The 19,573-nt window shown below is 41.7% G+C and overlaps 1 protein-coding gene across 2 annotated transcripts in view; it reads right to left on the reverse strand.

Annotated features, from left to right (window-relative positions):
• The window catches only part of tbc1d2 (TBC1 domain family, member 2), a 93,660-nt gene that overhangs the window by 17,974 nt on the left and 56,113 nt on the right, over nt 1-19,573 (reverse strand). Inside the window, exons 4-10 of one of the 2 annotated variants that reach the window (XR_011886008.1) lie at nt 15,916-16,051; nt 13,885-14,024; nt 10,286-10,485; nt 9,039-9,419; nt 8,409-8,519; nt 5,900-6,081; nt 1,326-1,978 (exon numbers count right to left, since the gene is read on the reverse strand). Coding sequence is in view for 1 of the 2 variants with exons in the window: in XM_072258120.1 (XP_072114221.1) it covers nt 1,475-1,978; nt 5,900-6,081; nt 8,409-8,519; nt 9,039-9,419; nt 10,286-10,485; nt 13,885-14,024; nt 15,916-16,051 (1,654 nt within the window). In the remaining variant the exon portion in view is untranslated. The remainder of the gene's footprint in view (nt 1-1,325; nt 1,979-5,899; nt 6,082-8,408; nt 8,520-9,038; nt 9,420-10,285; nt 10,486-13,884; nt 14,025-15,915; nt 16,052-19,573) is intronic. The other variant, XM_072258120.1, reaches the window with a different exon arrangement.

The following is a 19,573-nucleotide window of genomic DNA, read 5'->3' on the forward strand; positions in this document are numbered from 1 at the left end:
TCAAAGCATCATAGAAAGTATCCTATCAGGATCCATAACGTTTAGTATAGCAACTGCTCTGCATGTGACTACAAGAAACTGCAGATAGGTATGGACACATCACGGAAACAACCTCTCTTCTATTGACTGTCTGCTACTTGTTGACTCAGTAAAGTAGCCAGCATAATCAAAGACACCACCCACACCAGACGCTCTCTGCTCTCCCCTCTCCTATTTTACAGAAGATACGAAAGCATGATAACACATATCACCAAGTTCAAGGACAGCTTCTATCCTGCTGTTTTAAGCCTATTACATGGTTTCCTAGTGCAATAAAATGGACTTTCGACCTCTCATTCCACCGCATTATGATCTTGCACCTCCCTTTTTTACCTGCACTGCATTTTTTCTGTAGCTGTTACACCTGATTCTGCGTCTTTATTGTTTTACCTTGTTCGACCTCAATGCACTGTGTAATAATTTCATCCGTATGAATACTATCCAGAATGAGTTTTTTAAATTTATTCAGTACATGTGGCAATAATAAATTCCAATGGTAGGCTTGTCCGAGAGGGCATAGGCTTGAGGTGAGAGGAAGAAGTTTAAAAGGGTAAATTTCCAACCCAAACACCACCACTCACACACAGGGTATCCAGAATGAGCTGCCAAAGGAAGGAACAATACTAACATTTAAGAGGCACCTGGACAGATACTTAAAGGCATGGAAGGATATAGATTGAAAGCAGAACAGTACGATTAATATATGTAGGTAGGCATGGATGACATCAGTCAAAAGGCCTGTTTCTATGCTGTACAATTCAATAACAAATTAGCTGCTGTATTTCTTCCTGCAGTGACCACCATTTAAAAGTACACAAATTGACTTTGGGAAATCCTGAAAGTGAGCTGAAAAGTGCATTAAAAATTCCATCTTAAATAAAGACGTTGGAGACGAGGACAAGCAGCCAACAACTGATTGCCCACAGCTCCACAGGCTTTCCTACAATTAAACCCAGGACTGGTTTAATGCAGCTTGGGATTTTATCACATTGCTGAGCTCAGCCACTGTTGCAAATAATACATACAATCAGCTCTGCAAGTAATATGGGCTAGTGGATAGGTATGGATAGATTTGATAGTCCAAAGGGTCTGTTACTACATTGCACATCTCTATTTTTTTTTTTAAACCCAGCACATCATTTAGGAAGGAGCCAAATAGATCAGTATTGGTCATATCCTATTTTAAGCTAGTGCAAGAGGCAGGTAGCCAAACTCACAGAAACTGCAAACTGTGAGTGTGGTGAAAAGAGAGATTTCTGCCAATTATTTTCAACAGGCTGACTTACTAGGCTGGTTCAGATGGTAATTCATAGCCCACCACAGTCGGGCCAGAGCTGCAGATAGGCCAGAGTAAGGTCAATAGATTCACTTCCCTCAGGGAAGGCAGGTGGGGTCTGTCCATGGCAGAGAGGGGGACATGTCACAGTGTGAGTACCTGTTCAGTCCTTGACAGTACCCAATATCCGGGTTTTGCCACGAGTATGCCAGCAGCACCCGGCGCAGCTTCTGAACCATCTTGGAAGTGGGCGAGCTGAAATGTATGTTATTGGTCAGCGTCCGTGGGAGGTCCAGCTCAATCTGCTTGGAAGCTGCCTGCTGTTTGTTCTTGCAAAGCTTCAACAGCTCTTGGTAGTGGTTGCTGCTGTATCGTTCCTTTATTTGCCGAACCCGTCTACTGGTGCACCACCTCCAAACATGCCTTCGGTGCTCCCTGGGAATGCCATTTCTGATCAGGTTCTTCAACTCTGGTAAAGGCACCAGTTCTCCAAAGGTCTTGCCAGAGAGGAGATTGTCCCATTTCACCTGGATGGTTTTCTCCTGGCCTTCCTGACCGACCATCAGGTTGTTGGATTTTCGTTCAAGAGCTTGGATTCTGGTTAAGATACCTTGCTCCTGCACTGGAGAAGATACCAACTTGAATCCATAATCATCATGCTCACTTGGGGTTAGAAGGTGGGAACAAACAGATAGAGAAACAGCGTTTTAGTGAATGTAGCTGCAAATGACCAACTAAAGAGATCAATAACACCAAATTGCATATGTATTACTTATCAAGTCCTTCACAGCAACATTAATAACTAAACTTAACTGCAAGCCACATAAGGAGATACAGTTGAAGTCAGAAGCTTACATACACTTAGGTTGAAGTCATTAAAGCTCATTGTTTAACCACTCCACAGATTTCATACCAGCAAACTATAGTTTTGGCAAGACGTTGAGGACATCTACTTTGTGCATGACATGAGTAATTTTCCCAACAATTGTTTACAGACAGATTATTTCACTTTTAATTGACTATATCACAATTCCAGTGGGTCAGAATTTTACAAACAAAATCAAAAGAAATCAGCCAAGACCTCAGAGAAAAAAAAAATTGTGGACCTCCACAAGTCTGGTTCATCCTTGGGAGCAATTTCCAAACGCCTGAAGGTACCACATTCATCTGTACAAACAATGGTGCGCAAGTATAAACACCATGGGACCACGCAGCCATCATACCGCTCAGGAAGGAGACGCATTCTGTCTCCTAGAAATGAACGTACTTTGGCGCGAAAAGTGCAAATCAATCCCAGAACAACAGCAAAGGACCTTGTGAAGATGCTGGAGGAAGCAGGTAGATAAGTATCTATATCCACAGTAAAACGAGTCCTATATCAACATAACCTGAAAGGCTGCTCAGCAAGGAAGAAGCCACTGCTCCAAAACCGCCATAAAAAAGCCAGACTACAGTTTGCAAGTGCATATGGGGACAAAGATCTTACTTTTTGGAAAAATGTCCTCTGGTCTGATGAAACAAAAATTGAACGGTTTGGCCATAATGACCATCATTATGCTTGGAGGAAAAAGGGTGAGGCTTGCAAGCCGAAGAACACCATCCCAACCATGAAGCATGGGGGTGGCAGCATCATGTTGTGGGGGTGCTTTGCTGCAGGAGGGACCGGTGCACTTCACAAAATATGTGGATATATTGAAGCAACAGCTCAAGACATCAGCCAGGAAGTTAAAGCTTGGTCGCAAATGGACAATGACCCCAAGCATACCTCCAAAGTTGTGGCAAAACTGCTTAAGGACAACAAAGTCAAGGTATTGGAGTGGTCATCACAAAGCCCTGACCTCAATCCGATAGAAAATTTGTGGGCAGAACTGAAAAAGCGTGTGCGAGCAAGGAGGCCTACAAACCTGGCTCAGTTACACCAGCTCTGTCTGGAGGAATGGAACAAAATTCTAGCAACTTATTGTGAGAAGCTTGTGGAAGGCCACCCAAAATGTTTGACCCAAGTTAAACAACTTAAAGGCAATGCTACCAAATACTAACAAAGTGTATGTAAACTTCTGACCCACTGGGAAAGTGATGAAAGAAATAAAAGCTGAAATAAATCAATCTCTCTACTATTATTCTGACATTTCACATTCTTAAAATAAAGTAGTGATCCTAACTGATCTAAGACAGGGAATGTTTTCCAGGATTAAATATCAGGAATTGTGAAAAACTGAGTTTAAATGTATTTGGCTAAGGTGTATGTAAACTTCTGACTTCAACTGTATTAGGAGAAAGATTTAAAGGGAACTGGAGGAGAAAGTTCCCCCTCAATGATAGTCGTCAATATTTGATATAAGCTGAGAAAGCAGTAAAGTTGGCAACGATTACAATTTTTAAAAAAAAAAATTTATTGGGATGTAGTGGATAACGAAAAAGGCTATCAAAGCTTGCAGCCTGATCTGGACCAGCTGGAAAAATGGGCTGAAAAATGGCCGATGGAATATAATGCAGACAACTGTGAGGTTTTACATTTTGGGAGGACAGACCAGGTTAGGATATAAACAGTGAACATTCGGGCACCGGGATGTGCAGTAGAACAGAGGGATCTTGGATTACAGAACCATCGTTCTGTAAAAGTGGCACCACAGGTAGGTCAGGTCATAAAGGGAACTTTTGGCACATTGGCTTTCATAAATCTAAGTATGGAGTACAAGAATTAGGATGTTATGTTGAAGTTATATAAGATGTTGGTGAGACCAAATTTGGAATATGGTGCGCAGTTCTGGTCAGCTACAGTACTTGCAGAAAAAAATAATAATATGATTCAAAGAGTACAGAGAGGATTTACAAGGATGTTACCGGGACTTGAGGACCTGAGCTATAGAGAAAGGTTGAGTACGTTCAGGCTTCATTCCCTGGAGTGTAGGAGAATAAGGGGAGATTTGATGGAGATATACAAAATTATGAAGGGTAAATACAAGCAGGCTTTTTCCACTGAGGTTAGGTGAGACTAGAACTAGAGGTTATAGCTTAAGGGTGAAAGGTGAACATGAGGGGGAGTTTCTTCATTCAGAGGGTGGTGAGAGCGTGAAGTGAACAGCCAGCGCAAGTGGTGGACACAGTTTCAATTTCAACACAAGAGAAATCGGGATAATTACATGGATGGGAGGAGTACAGAGGGCTATGGTCCAGATGGGGGTCAAGGGGACTGTTATTACTGCCTGTTACGCTGCTGGCATTTAGCGCAGCAATGTAAGTCTTCCATCTCTGGTGGTGTTCAGGGCTTTCTTCATCACGTCTGTAGCTTCCCCGCACTTTCCACTACTGTCAGTCGTGCAAGTCCCAGGTAGAGACTCAGGAATACCATCACACTCAGATGTAGAAAGATCTTCCATTGCTGTTTCCACAACAATTTTGTTTTCCCAGTCAGGGTTGTTAGCCCTGAGCTGAACCCCTAAACCTGGAGGACCAGTGGAACCTTCTCAGTCTGATCGCTACCCTTTGACCTGTTTGGCATAGGTGCCCTTGCCAAGAGCCAAAGTGTAATACCTTGGCTCCAGCCAATACAGCTCTCCGGATCATTGAGGCACACAGGCCTCCAAACCATGACAAGGTTGTGGTCCTCTTGGAGGCAAGGGAACTAGGTAGAATAATATTCAGCATTGCCTAGATGGGTGAAGGGTCTGTTTCTGTGCTGTAGTGTTCTATGACTTTATACCATTTGAATATATACATAGATAGGAAAGGTTTAGAGGAATATGAACCAAACACAGACAAATGGGATTAGCTCAGGAAACCACCTTGGTTGGCATGGACAGGTTGGGCCAAAGTGCCTGCTTCCATACTGCACAAGTCTATGATTCTACAATTCTAAGGTCTTCAAGGAAGTGGAGATAGAAGTTGCTTGGTAAACTAACGAGATAATATCCAAAATTAAAGAAAAGAAAATGCTAGAAAGCCAGCAGTTCATACTGCATCTGTAGAAAGAGAAAAGGAGTTAATATTTCAAGTCAAAGACTGTCAAAACAAGAAAGGGAAAAATGCAGCTTGTTAAACTTCAGGGAGGGTGGAGAGAAGCAAGGTCGCTACCAGGGTAAATTGGAGCAACCATGGGAGGTAAACTGCAAACAAGTTGTCCCCAAGGTCCCAGCCAATATTTAACCCCTAATAAAAAACATTAAAGCAAATTATCTCTTCGTGGTTACTTTGCTGGTTGTGATACTTGTAGTACACACGTTTTCTAAGCATTTCCTATATTACAATAGTGATCTACAATTCAAATAAACTTCAATAGCTGTAAAGCTCTTTGGGAACTTCAAGGATTATAAATGGTCTCTTTTAAAAAAATACTTCTTCCCTCCAAGACATCTACAATAATATTTCCCTTTCCCCGCCACTGCCAACACTCTTGGTCTTATTTGCACAAATGATGCAAATTACAGTAGAAGGCTGATAAAATATGTTTGGAATTTCTGATCTTGAAGACGAGGAGAGTAATTTGAATTTGTATATTACAGCCGGCTGGAGCTGGTGATGCTCTCCTTTCAAAGGCACAACAGAAGCAAACACTCTTTAAAGTTTCAGACCTAAAGCTATCACCTGCAAAGTCTGCCAACTCTAAGACTGGTTTCGTCCTTAATCTCCCATTTCAGCTGGTCAGCAACAAACTGCTTTACTATTTCTTGACAGGTGTCATCTTGGCCACAGAGGTCTTGGAGCTTGTGAAGCATTACCAGGTATTTACTCTCAATCTGGCAGTACTTGGCCTCTAGATATGTACACTAGAGCAAGAGAGAAATATTACACAACGTTCGAAAAGCCAACAAGCATCTGCTCATTTAACTGTTCGATTACATAATCCCGAAAATAAATGAAAATTCTACATTTGAGGTGCTTCACAACAGCAAATGGGGAAAATTACTAGTTGGTAGGAGAGTTGGTAATCAGAGAGTACAGTTGGGGAAAAGTACAAGAGTGTTATGTAAACATTCACTGATTTTAGAGTATCCTATGAATACCTTCAGCTACAAAATTATGTGGAAGGACAGGTAGAAGGTGTTATTCACAAAAAATATGATAAGGAGGCCTCTGGTCATTGTATGGCTCTCCTGTTTGGCTATTTTCAATGAAACGAGGAATTTTGAAGTACCCAAGTTGCTCACCAAGTGGAAACACTATTCATTCTGCAATGACTTGATGGGCCAAGTTGTGCAAGTGGTGGAAGGCAGTTTTGAAGCCAACCACTGGGACGTCATCCTCTCCTGGGTAACTAAAATCCTGTGTACACTGGAATCTGGTGCTCTGCTGCTGCTGGATTCCAAATGTAGTACAATGGCAGGCTCCAATTGTGCTGTGGAAGCTTATCTAATACTTGTTCCAATGGGAATTCCTGACTACATTAGGTGAAAAGTACCATGATGTGCAACATGGAGGAGCAACTGCCTAAAACCCGGATCCTTGACAGCTGAGGTTGTATAATTGTGAATTGCTTCTTGAGTGTCTACATTTTGCCGCATGCAGGTATGGACTGCTTCATTTGCTGTGGAGGTGTGTACATCTCAACACTGTGCAAACATCTCTGATACAATGGATAAAAGGTGATTGAAGGAGCAGCTGAAGACAGTTAGGCCTAGAGCACTGCCCCCTGAAAACTTTGGGGTTTGAGTGACTAACGTCTAACAACCACAACTATCTTCTTTTATGCAAATCACAAGTCCAGCCACTGGAGTTATTTTCTCCCTGATGCCCAATTGACTTAGTTATACCAGGGTTCCTCCACATCAGTCTGTCTGGTACTTTAGTACCTCACCTCCTCTCTGGGATTGAGCTGTTAGGTCCATGCTTGAACCAGGACTGAGATAAGGTCTAATGCAAGGTGGGTTTGAGGAAACCCAAACTGAGATTGATCAGTTGGTTATTGGAGTCCAAGTGCCTTTAAACAGTGTAGTTGATAAAACCTTGCATCACTTTTCTGTTTATTGAGAGCAGACTAAATGATTTATACATAGGCTGATTAAATGTACTGCCCTTTCTGAACTGAAAATATCCAGGCAATTTTCTACATATTCACATAAATGAAAACAGTGACTGCGGGCACAGCTACTTTTGAAGTGAAGTTTTTAATTCTGCATCTGATCTCACAATCTTCACTATTTTCAGTAAACTCAGCCATTCCTTGGAGTCTTGTGGAGTAAACTGAACTGGCAGGACTGGCTTCTGTGATGGTAGGCATCTCTGAAGGAAGCCAAGATAGATCATTTATTCAGAAATTCTAGACATAGTGCAAATGCTTCAGTCCTGCCTTCAGTACCCTGCCATCGCCAAATCTGGGGGATGTTCTTGGAACCTCCTCTACCAATTATTTGCTGTCCACTGCGATTTATGACTGGAAGTGGCGGGACAGCAGTGTTTTGAACCGATCTGTAAATTATGGGATTGTCTTTTTTGAACTGTTTGTGGTACTTAGCAGCACTTCAGCTCTAATAGCTTAGCTTTGCCATTTCAAGTAGGCCTGCTTCTGTCCCCGGCATATCTTTCGGCACTCCTCACTGAATTTAAACTGAGTTGATCCACTGTCTTGATAGTAATAGAGGTTAAGTGAAGCACAAGATTGTACTGGTGCACTGTACATTTCTGATAATGATCAACACTTCCCCAGGACACAGAGTTTTGAAACACTGATCTGACCACTTTCCATTTTGGTGTAATTATAGTGCCAGGGGGTGCCCTAACTCGGTCACAGGGTAAGAAAAGTTCAATGGGTTGTAGATCTCTGCAGGATGTGGATGCTCAGTTATTAAGTATATTCATGGCTGAGTTGATAGACTGTGGGACTCTAAGGGAAAAGATATGGAGATCAGATGAGAAAGTGAAGCAGAGGTAGAGCATCAGCGATGACCTTTTTGAATGGTAGAGCAAACTCGAAGCCTGCCTTTGCATTTTGTATTACTATTTATGTTTTAGTATTCTTGAGAAAGATTGAGAGAGTTAGCTAGAAGTATATAGATATTCATTGATAAGAAAACAAGCCAGAGTATTTACAAGAGACATTCTCAATCTGTGGCATGAGCTACACCACATAGCCCACCAGACAAGCTATCCCAGGTACCTTCATAATCAGCGCCTTCTCGCGATCCCTGGTTTTCTGCCACAGCTTAGTGATCTGATAGATCTCAGAATTTAAGAATTTGTTTTGCATTTTGTAGCCTTCTTGAACATCCTATTCAAAGAACAACAGAACAGTTGAATGGATAACTTCAAAGTAAATCTGGCCTGCCCATAGCTCACAACAGCACTGCCTTAACGGACAAAACAACTTCTAAAGTGGATTTGTTTAGACTGTGAGAGGAAACAGGAGCATGCAAAGCAAACCCATGCAGTCTTGGGGAGAATGTACAAACTCCTTACAGACAGTGGCAGGAACTGAGCCCAGGTCACTGGTACTGCGAAGCATTGTGCTAACCTCTAGATGACTACAAACTTCTTAGGTATGTGCACCCATCCAAAACCAACACCCATTAATCCCAAATTCCATTGCTTCACCATTAAGATGAAGGAGGAATATGGAGCATCCAGAGGAAACCCTTGGTGTCCCAGGACTGGACCCAGATCACTGGGGCAGCAGCTCTACCAGCTATGCTTCCATGTTGCCTGTGTTTATCGTCCATTTTTTTTTACAGCTTTGAGATGACAATGGCAAGACACTCTCTGCCTGGTACAACCAGCCTCATCTATTTACCTTCAAATGTGAAACTTTCCCCCTGAGCTCATCCAGAGTCGTAGTGATGACCTCATCATAATTTTCTGGCTCCTCGGTGTTCTCGGCCAACTGCTCGGAGAGCTTTAGGATGACTTCTTGCTTGGCTTGGTTCTTCTCCATCAGCAGCTGGGTATGCTGCTTCAGCTCCTCGATCTGGCTTTGCTGGAGCTTCAAGCTCTGTTCTGTCTCTTCCTTCTCCTTTGCCAGCAAGTGCACCCGATTCTCAAGCTCCCTGATCTGCCGCACCTTGTGCCTCACCAGCTCCAGACGGGTGGATTCATCAGCTGTGAGGTACGAGTCACAAGCCCTCTTCTCCTGCTGTGCCGCTTCAAGAGCTCTGTGCAGGAGCTTCACCAGGTCCTGTTGTAATGAATCAGCAAATAATCTCTGAACAGTGTGATCATACCACCGAGGGTGTAGAGCAGACTCATTAGAACATTGCCAGGGCGAGAGAAGCTGAATTATGAACAGAAGATTGGTTAAACTTAGGTTGTTTTCTTTACAACCCTAATACACGAGGGGATGTTCTATTGCTGTGTACAAAATTAGAGGTCTGATCATCATGAATAGAAGTTACTTGTTTCCCTTAGAAAATATGGGAAGTACCAAGATTTATAAGTAGAGGAATTGAGGTGAGCTGAAGGAAATTTATTCAATTTAAAGAGAGATGGGATGTTTGAAATCCAAAGTCTTAAAGGGAAATGAGGCAGAAAGCCTTAAAAATATTTTTTAAAGCTCTAAATGAACATATATGGCATTAATCAGGATTCAAAAATTGCAGTTATTATACTGTACTTTCTTGCAGAAAGCTATTTGTATTTCCTCAGTAGAAAAACTCAATGTAAAACAGGTCTTTGATAGAGTGCAGAGGAAATTGCTAGAATGAAACCAGAGCTGAGGGGCTTTGATATGTGGACCTGTTCTTCCTTGGACATCACCATGGCTCAGTGGGTTGTATTCCCACCCTAATCAAGCAGCCATGGGCCAGTGTTGTTGAATTTGCCCCATTCTGAGTCACTTAACTGAGTATGTCAGTGAAGTGGTACATAGAAATGCAAGACTGTTCCCGCCCCCAATACCTTCTAAGGAGGTCTAGGAAGCTCACCAGCTGCTACAAAATTTAAGAAAATAAAAACACCCCCAAGAATAGAACTCATTTTAGGCACAGTTTGAGTAAGCTCATAAACATGCCTTCTACAAGAGTTATTGCAAGTAGATTGCCTTACCCTCTGTGCATTGAGCTCTCTTGTGAGGTTGAAGATGTCGTTGTGTAAACTGGTGTCCTTGTCTGAAAAAATCCCATCCTTCGCTGCAAATCTCTCCTGAAACACTGGGCTAGTGTTAGGAAGACTGGCCATGTTCTTCAAGTTGGCTGTTGAAGACTTCTGGGATGGAGGCTTCTGCTCTTCCAGATAACACTCTTTTACTGAAAGAAACAAAAGTGAAAATGGGGAGGCCTATTACACACTGCCATACAAATGCAACTTCCTGCTGTTAAAGCCAATTGTTAAGAAAATGGGTGAGATTTCAGTTCTAATGTTTGATTCATGCTTTTAGTTTGGGAATAAAGAACTGTACTCCCAAACCGAGTGCAACAATTACATTTTTAAAAGTATAGCAAAGATGAACTGGTGTTCTTCACTGAAGGGAAAATGAGCATTTTTCACCTTTTGTGTTTGTAAAAATGATATAGTACTGCAGACAGCCATTTGGACTATTGGCATTGTGTCAGTTATCATTTATTCTCATTCTGACTAAACTTTCCCTGTGATTCAACTCCTTCAAATATTTAGTTCATTCTCTTTTCAAAAATTTTGACACAATTTGCTTCCACAACCTTTCCGTTTGGTAACAATTCAATGTGTAAAATTTATTTGCTGGGTAGGCCTGGATATTGTGCTACCAATCAAGGTGCCCGAATGTTTTATAAATCAGATTCAAAGTCTGAAGGAGAGAATGCTCTCATCGATGAGTCAGAAGGGATAGTTCCAGTCCCGGCCCAGAGTTGTAATCATCCTGCCTATGCTGTCAGAGGTGCCCTACCCTGGATGAGGCTGTAAATCAATGTCCCATATACTGTCAAAGGATTATCATCCATCCTGCAGTATGATTTAAAAGAAAAAGCTCGGCGTTACCAGCATCCTGGCCATTTGATATAATCTGTTTCAGGTATTGGTTCTGTGATTTGTTTCCAATGCTATCTGTGGGAACTTATTTCATATTGTACAAGAGCAGCTAAGTTCACCAGTACAGACTGAGTATCCCCTTATCCAAAATTCCAAAATCCAAAAACCTCCAAATTCCAAATTTGAGCACTGGCAAAATCACAAATGCAAAGTTACACAACACTGAGAAGATTCCCAGGCAATGCACAGATCTCTGCACACCAAAGACTGTTTCAAAAAGGAACCTCACATATGTAAAAACACAGCCTAAAGTGAAAAAATGAAGATCTTGATCATGTATCGTTAGAGTCAGAGTGAACACATGCTGCTTAATGGTATGCCGATCATGAAACAAGCAATGATCTGTAATAGTATGCGATCATGAAACAAGCAATGATCTATCATGAAAATTGAAGGTTATTGTGAATACTCAGCAGGCTGGTTGTAGAAATTTAAGAAAAGGCACGACATTAAATTTTTAAAGCATCTGCTGATCACAAAAACCTAGCACTAGAACAAGGTTTTAATACCTTACGTAAAATCTTTTAAGAAAAAAGTAAAATGCAAATACAGTCTACTGAAACTTTTCAATCAAAACACGGCATTGTAGTTGGAAACTGAAAGCCTACCATTGCTTGTTGTTGTTCAACAGCTGATTCAAGTATTCTCTCGATGCTGCTGTGCTGCTTTTCTTACTATTCCATTATATTAATGAATTATAGTTTCATGATATTAATGGTATGTAAACATTTTTACTGTTAAGTACATGAACAAGTGTAAGACACAGATTGCTTTAAATTCAGAGTCGGAAATGATGGTGATCCCAAGCTATCGTATTATATATTCCAAAGTACAAAAAAATCCAAAATCCAAAACACCTCCAGCCCCAGTCATTTCGGATAAGGGGTAGTCAACCTGTATTACATTTGCTAACAGTGTTTTGGGAGTTTTTGTGGCCATGAAAGGTGGCACCTGAAGTCATGTTTTTTTTATTTTCTTATACAAAGAGAATTAACTGCTTAACCTTGCTCAGGTCTTATAATTACACAAAATTACCTTACTAATTACTTGCAAAATAGAGCTACATCTAAAAAAAAATTGCTGCCAACACTGCAGAAGTTTATTTTGAAGGCTGACCAAGGGGATTGCAAATGATCATTAATTAAAGGCAAGATATTATTCAACTTTGAATGGCAGTCATATTGCAATAGAACTATTCATTAACATCTTGAGGGGGTGAAGTGTAAAGATTAATTTTTCATTGAATTTCCAATCAGCCTGCTTAAGGTATTTTCCCGAGATTTCTTTACAAATACCCTGGAATGTATTGTCAATTCACTACCCCCCCCCCAAAGCTTTATTACTTATTTGAACTAATCTACACTTTGAGCCGAATTGTTCATTTTATCCAGCTTCTTCCCTCTTTCAAGGATCTGTGGCAACTGGTATTTGACACATTTAACACTCACAACACGCTGGAGGAACTCAGCAGGTCGGGCAGCATCCGTGGAAACAATCAGTCAACGATGGTTCCGGTCCGAAACGTTGACTGATCGTTTCCACGGATGCTGCCCGACCTGCTGAGTTTCTCCAGCGTGCTGTGAGTGTTACTTTGACCCCAGCATCTGCAGAGTATTTTGTGTTATTTGACACATTTAATTGCCTTGGTTTATTCCGTAATCAAATATTAAATACAACTGATAGTCTCAGAATAGTACTGAGGGAGTACTACATCATCAGACATAATGTCTTTGGTGAGTCTAAAAATTGCAGCCCATTCACGTTCTTACACTTTGAAGGGAAGGCCCTGCAAAGATCCATAGGAAGACTTTTCACTCCTCAAGATAAAATTCTTGCCAGAAAGACAAAAAACAGTCTCACACCAATGCCAAATTCATCTCCATCTCTTTTAACAATTGGAGCAACAATCCATCTGCTAGAGGAAATCTACGGGTTGACCAGCATCAATGAGGGATATGGAAATGCCAACATTTTGCAGGGTGCATGCACATTCACTTTAACAGTGGAATTGTGACAATGACCCAAATTAGTTTTTGAACTGCATACAAGCATACACCCACTCCCTTCATCATGTCCTCATCATTTATCCTTTTTTTAAAATCCACCTCAACTTCTTAAAGTGATTACCTTGCGCCAGAACTGTACATCCAATTTCTCAACGGGTTGTAAAACTATTTCCAGAGAAAGGAGCACTTATTGAAAAACAACTGGGGAATTTAAAAATAATACAAACCAGCAGTGGTAATCTGCACAGTTGGTCAAACATTATGGTACTTTTTCCCCCAGTCAAAATCTCTCCAAAGCTATTAGAAAATTAAAATCACCGAGCAAGGGTGAACTAAACAAAACACAATAAGTCATGGGCAGAGCACCCAGTGACGACACATCCCAGCATAGCTAAGTACAACAGAAGCAGGTTTGGTTTATATCACTGCAGCCACAAGAGACTGCAGATGCTGGAACCTGGACTAACATACAAAACACTAAGAGGAACTCAACAGGTCAGGCAATATCTATGGAGGGAAATGGAGTCATTGTTTCAGGTTACAACCCTTCAGCTGCACTGTTTATACCATTGCTTGGGACTGTTCTTATTTCTGCGCCCATCTCCATACACTACTCCATCATTGTAGCCCTACCTGATGTATCTGCTCCTTTGGGTGGTGATGGACTTTCACGCTTTTCACTTGTTGCCTGGTTGATTTCCTCATTGCTTGTTCGATTTTCCCTTAACGGCCTGTTCCCACAGAACTGAAACACAGTTTTTGACCCAAAATTTCTGTGCAAGGAGAGGGGGGAGCAGTCATGGAGATTAGGGATTGGGGGAGTTGGGGCATGGAGCAAAAACATAAGAAAAGAATCACAACTGAGTAGTGATTGGCGTGAACAAACCTTCAGTGAGTGACTGTGTTCAGTTTTATTGACAAAAATAAATGAAAACATTTCATAAAACCGATCTGACCCAATAATAGCTCCAGAAAGCAGTCTGTGGAAACAAAATCTAAGCACACTCACAGCACTTGTTGTGACCTGCAGACTTTAGGTATACTGAGTTCTGTAAACTTTCTAAATGCATTAAACCATTTCCAAGTTTAAATGCACGCAGTGTTACATTCCATTGGTATTAATGTTGAAAGTTCAGATTGGTATCAATAACCAAAACTCAGAACGTACAGAGTAGAAACAAACCAAGCAGTCCACTGGCCCATTGCCGTGTTTAAACACCACAGAAACATAGAAGCAAGCCCTCTTCATTCCCCTTTAATCATTTCATCACTCTGTTTCCCCCACCCTCATGTGTTTATTCAGCTTCACTTCATAAAATCTTTGTCTCAACCTATCTGTGATTGAGTTCCACATGCTCATCACTCCTTCACCATGTAGTGGCTCAAATTCCCTATTAAATTTATCAGAGACCGCGTAGTACTTACTGCCACAATTCAAGCAGAATTAAGATCTTTTCCAAAGGCAAACTCTGATCAAATTCAATAGAAACTGCTATGGGAGCAAAGTCCTCTTTGGTACTATATCATTTTAAATCATGATTTGGCAAATCCTCGTCAGTTCATTGCAAGTTATTAAATATAACCATATAACAATTACGGCACGGAAACAGGCCATCTCGGCCCTTCTAGTCTGTGCCAAACTCTTACTCTCACCTAGTCCCACCGACCTGCACTCAGCTCATAACCCTCTATTCCTTTCCTGTCCATACATCTATCTAATTTAACTTCAAATGACAACATCAAACCTGCCTCAACCACTTCTGCTGGAAGCTCATTCCACACAGCTACCACTCTCTGAGTAAAGAAGCTCCCCCTCATGTTACCCCTAAATTTTTGTCCTTTAACTCTCAACTCATGTCCTCTTGTTTGAATCTTCCCCACTCTCGATGGAAAAAGCCTATCCACGTAACTCTATCTATCCCCCTCATAATTTTAAACACCTCTATCAAGTCCCCCCTCAACCTTCTATGCTCCGAAGTATAAAGACCTAACTTGTTCAACCTTTCTCTGTAACTTAGGAGATGAAACGCAGGCAACATTTTAGTAAACCTCCTCTGTACTCTCTCAATTTTATTGACATCTTTCCTATAATTCAGTGACCAGAACTGTACACAATACTCCAAATTTGGCCTTACCAATGCCCTGTACAATTTCAACATTACATCCCAACTCCTATGCTCAATGCTCTGATTAATAAATGAACCACATGCGTTTTACAAATGGGAGCAGGGGAATGGCTAAATTCATAATTTCCCAGCTAAACACATCGTTTTTTATGCAGTAATGGATGTTCCAGGAGATCTGTTTGAAACAGGATTTTTACCCAGTTGACTACACTGTTGAACCACTGCTTTCAAATAGCGCCTTTCAAATTGCAGCAAATTGAGATGCCTCCACTTTAAAAATTATTTGTTTTATTTATTGAGACATAACATAGAACAGGTCTTTCTGGCCCTTCACACCACACCACCCAACAACGCCAACGTAACGCTAGCCTAATCACTGGTCAATTTACAATGACCAATTAACCTACCAATCAGTGCATCCTTGGACTGTGGGAAGAAACCGGAGTACCTGGGGGAAACCCACACAGTCACGGGGGTACTGTATGTACAACTCCTTACAGACAGCGGCAGGAAAAGCAGTACGATGACAAATACTCACTGGATTTCAGTTCCCAGGTGCTTGAGTGAGATGTTGGACAAGGTGGTTGGCTGCAGTGGGGCAGGCAGTAAAGCCGCTTCTTCTCCAACCAGGCCTGTAGGTGTCTTCACCGGATCCAAGAAATCATTTATTTCCTCTGAGGAGAAAGATTGTCGCATTTTGTGTTTTACAAATGGGAGCAGGGGAATGGCTAAATTCATAATTTCCCAGCTAAACAAATCGTTTATTTCCTCTGAGGAGAAAGATTGTTGTATTTTAAGTTACAAAGGAATACTGTAACACTAAGCTGCTGATTGCTGACAATTCCTACCTGGTGTTTGATAATCATCTGCAGTGCTAAACTTCTGCTTCTCTTTGATCATCCACAGCAACAAGTTTCTTTAGTCTTAATACTACATATTTTAAGTTGATTGCTTACTTTAGGACTATATTTTAAATCCAAAATGATGATAAATCAGCATATTGTCTAAATAATTTATAAACAATTCCATATATGTTACCACTTGCAGGAGCACTTGTTGTGCAGAAACTCACTGCCCCACTCTCCACATATAGTAGCAAATAGCGACGACACTTTTAAAAAAACACTGCACTGGCTATGAAGCATTGTGAGGACATAGACACTCTGTGTACAGGGCAGAAAGAGTGCACCTCCTTAGACTACCTGTCCCACTTAAACAAAATGCTGGAGGAACTCAGCAAGTTAGGCAGCATATATGGAAATCGACGTCTCAGGCCGAGACCCTTCTTCAGGACTGAAAAGAAGGGGGAAGATGCCTGAATGAAAGGGTAGGGGGGAAGGAAACGAGGGAAGGAGGCAAGCTGGAAGGTGATAAGTGAAGTCAAATGGATGGGAAAGTTCAAGGAATGGAGAAGGAGGAATCTGATAGGAGAGGAGCGTGGTCCATAGGAGATGGAGCACGTGTCCCTTTTGCTCCATCTACTCACAAAAACTGAATAGGCAACCTTAGGATTCACAAAGCAAAGAGAAAGTAAGTCATCCTCTATCCGGAGAGATTGTTCAAAAATAAGCTTCCAAGCAATGCATTCTAGATCACTAACAGTCATTTCCAAAGCAAAATCTTTCCAGCTATTTTGTCAATGATCTTACATCTTTGTCCTTTACTGACCTTGCAGCCAGTGGAAGTATTTTAGTCCTTTTCAGTGTATTAAATAATAATATTCAATAGTACGGCTGACAGAGCCTACACCCACATCTCCTCCATCCCTCACACTTCTGGTTTTACCCCATCTCTCCCCGCTCCAACAGAACATGGACAGAGTTCCCTTGGTTCCTACATTTAATCCTACCAGCCCTCACATTCAGCACATCATTACGTATTTGTTATGTTACAATATGAATCCTCCACCAATCACATCATCCTCTCCCCAACCCTTTCTGCGGGTAGCACACTCCATAGCTCTCTGGTACACCCACCCCTAACTCTCTTGTACGCTTATCCCTCCCCTCCCCAGGCACTTCCCCTACAACTGCAGGAACTACAACACCATCACCCTCCCCACCATCCATGGCCCTAAACACCCTTTCAGGTGAGGCAAGGAACCATATACACCTCTAAAACTTTGATGTCCTGATAAAGGACCTTGGCATTTAATGCCAACTGTACTCTTTTCCTTCAGCTGAGTACCTCCAGCATTTTGTGTGCGTTGCTTGGAATTCCAACATTTTAAGATTTTCTCTTGTTTGTGAATTGCTTTCAGTTTTCTCAATGTGGCCTTCTTTGCATTAAGGCCAAGTGCAGGCTAGGCAATAGCTTTGCTGAGCAGCTGCACTCTGTTCACCACAGCCATCTACAAGGCACTTTAATTCCCCTCTCCTGTCATGACCCTTTTAGGCCTCTGCAGCTTGCCGTAGAGCTTTGGACTTCTGCGTTTCTTTTGCACTTGTATTGACTAATTGTTGGAGCCGTAAGGCCCAGTGCTTTCTGTTTGGCTTTTTCAGGGGGAGTCTACCATTCTTCTGCTCCTGAGTTGAGTCATCACCAGAGCTCACTGTGACATTGTCTGTCATCCTTCACTCCTGGTTGAGCGAGTGCCAGTGATCACTATGACAGAGAGAGTCCACCATTCCTGCGCACTTGGGTCCAATCCTGCGAGCATGCACCGTAAATCTCCACTGGCACACCAACCTGTCTACCCACAGCTGCCTCCAATGTTAGGGTGAAGTTAAACTCAAACTAGAAGAATAGCACTTCATATTCTATTTGGGTAGTCTGCAGCCCAACGGCATGACAACAAAGCTACCCAGTTCTTCCTATACTTATCCCACCATTCCGTATCAATGCATTTCCTTCTCCTTCTCTATCCATTCCATCTACCCACAGACTTCTCCTACTAGTTCTCTTTCCCACTATTTCTATCTATCCTCCCCACATCCCTAATTGCTCAGGGGCTATTCAAGGATTCCATCATCCTTCAGCCCTTTGTTGCCTCAACCTATCACCTCCCAGCCTCTATTGCTATTTCCACTCTCCCCTCCCCTGCCTATCAACTCTCGCCCCTGCCATCACTTGCCAGGTCTTGATCCAAACCCTTCCCCTCACCTCTTTATATTAGCTATCTCCCCTCTATATTTCAGTAAAGCAGAATGGCCCTGAGCCAAAACCTCAGCTATTTATTTCCTTCCACAGATGCTGCCTGACCTACTGAGTTTCTCCAGCATTTTGGTTTTATTTGCTCCAGATTCTAACATCTGCAGTCTCGAGTCTCCAATAAACTCTTTCTGCTTAAAGGTGAGCAACGCCGGTTTCATCACTTAACTAAATAATAATCTAAACTTGAGTCCTGGCACCACCCGAGTCCTTCCATGGTCTTGACATCATTCCTCAAAAAATGGTCAAAAGTAACGGCTAACAGCTTATGAAGTAACTAGTACTTCATAAAGGTTTAGAATGAACCCCTTGCTTCAGAATCAGGCTTAATATCATTGTATATGAAATGTATTGTTTTGCAGCAGCAATACAGTATAACACATAATTTTTAAAACTGTAAGATACAATACAAAAAACTAAATTAGTGCAAAAAGAGAGAAAAAACAATGAGGGCGTGAACATGGATTCATTGTCCATTTAGAAATCTGATGGCAGAGAGGAAGAAACAAGAAGCTGTTCCTGAAATGTTGCATGTGTGTCTTCAGGCTCCTGTCCCTCCTCATTAATGGTAGCAACAAGAAGAGGGCACGTCCTGAGTGATCGGGCTCCTTAATGATGGATAAAGGCCTGGATCTCATTTCATTTTGCAATTCATAAAAGCTAAACAACCACAAGGATTATCATTTTTGGATGGATTAAAGGAAAGTTCTTGGAACTGCTACTTGTTCTATGAAACATCCTCCTCTTCATCTCCTATTCTTTGAGTACTCTCTAAAGAACAGCAAGCTTAAGCCAAAATAATAAACATTTTCTTACAAAACAAACAAAAACAAAGAAACCATAGAAACCATAGAAACTACAGCACAGAAACAGGCCTTTTGGCCCTTCTTGGCTGTGCCGAACCATTTTCTGCCCAGTCCCACTGACCTGCACACGGACCATATCCCTCCATACACCTCCCATCCATGTATCTGTCCAATTTATTCTTAAATGTTAAAAAAGAACCCGCATTTACCATCTCGTCTGGCAGCTCATTCCATACTCCC

Source organism: Mobula birostris, chromosome 5 (genome assembly GCF_030028105.1).
Source record: "Mobula birostris isolate sMobBir1 chromosome 5, sMobBir1.hap1, whole genome shotgun sequence".
Classification (NCBI taxonomy): domain Eukaryota; kingdom Metazoa; phylum Chordata; class Chondrichthyes; order Myliobatiformes; family Myliobatidae; genus Mobula; species Mobula birostris.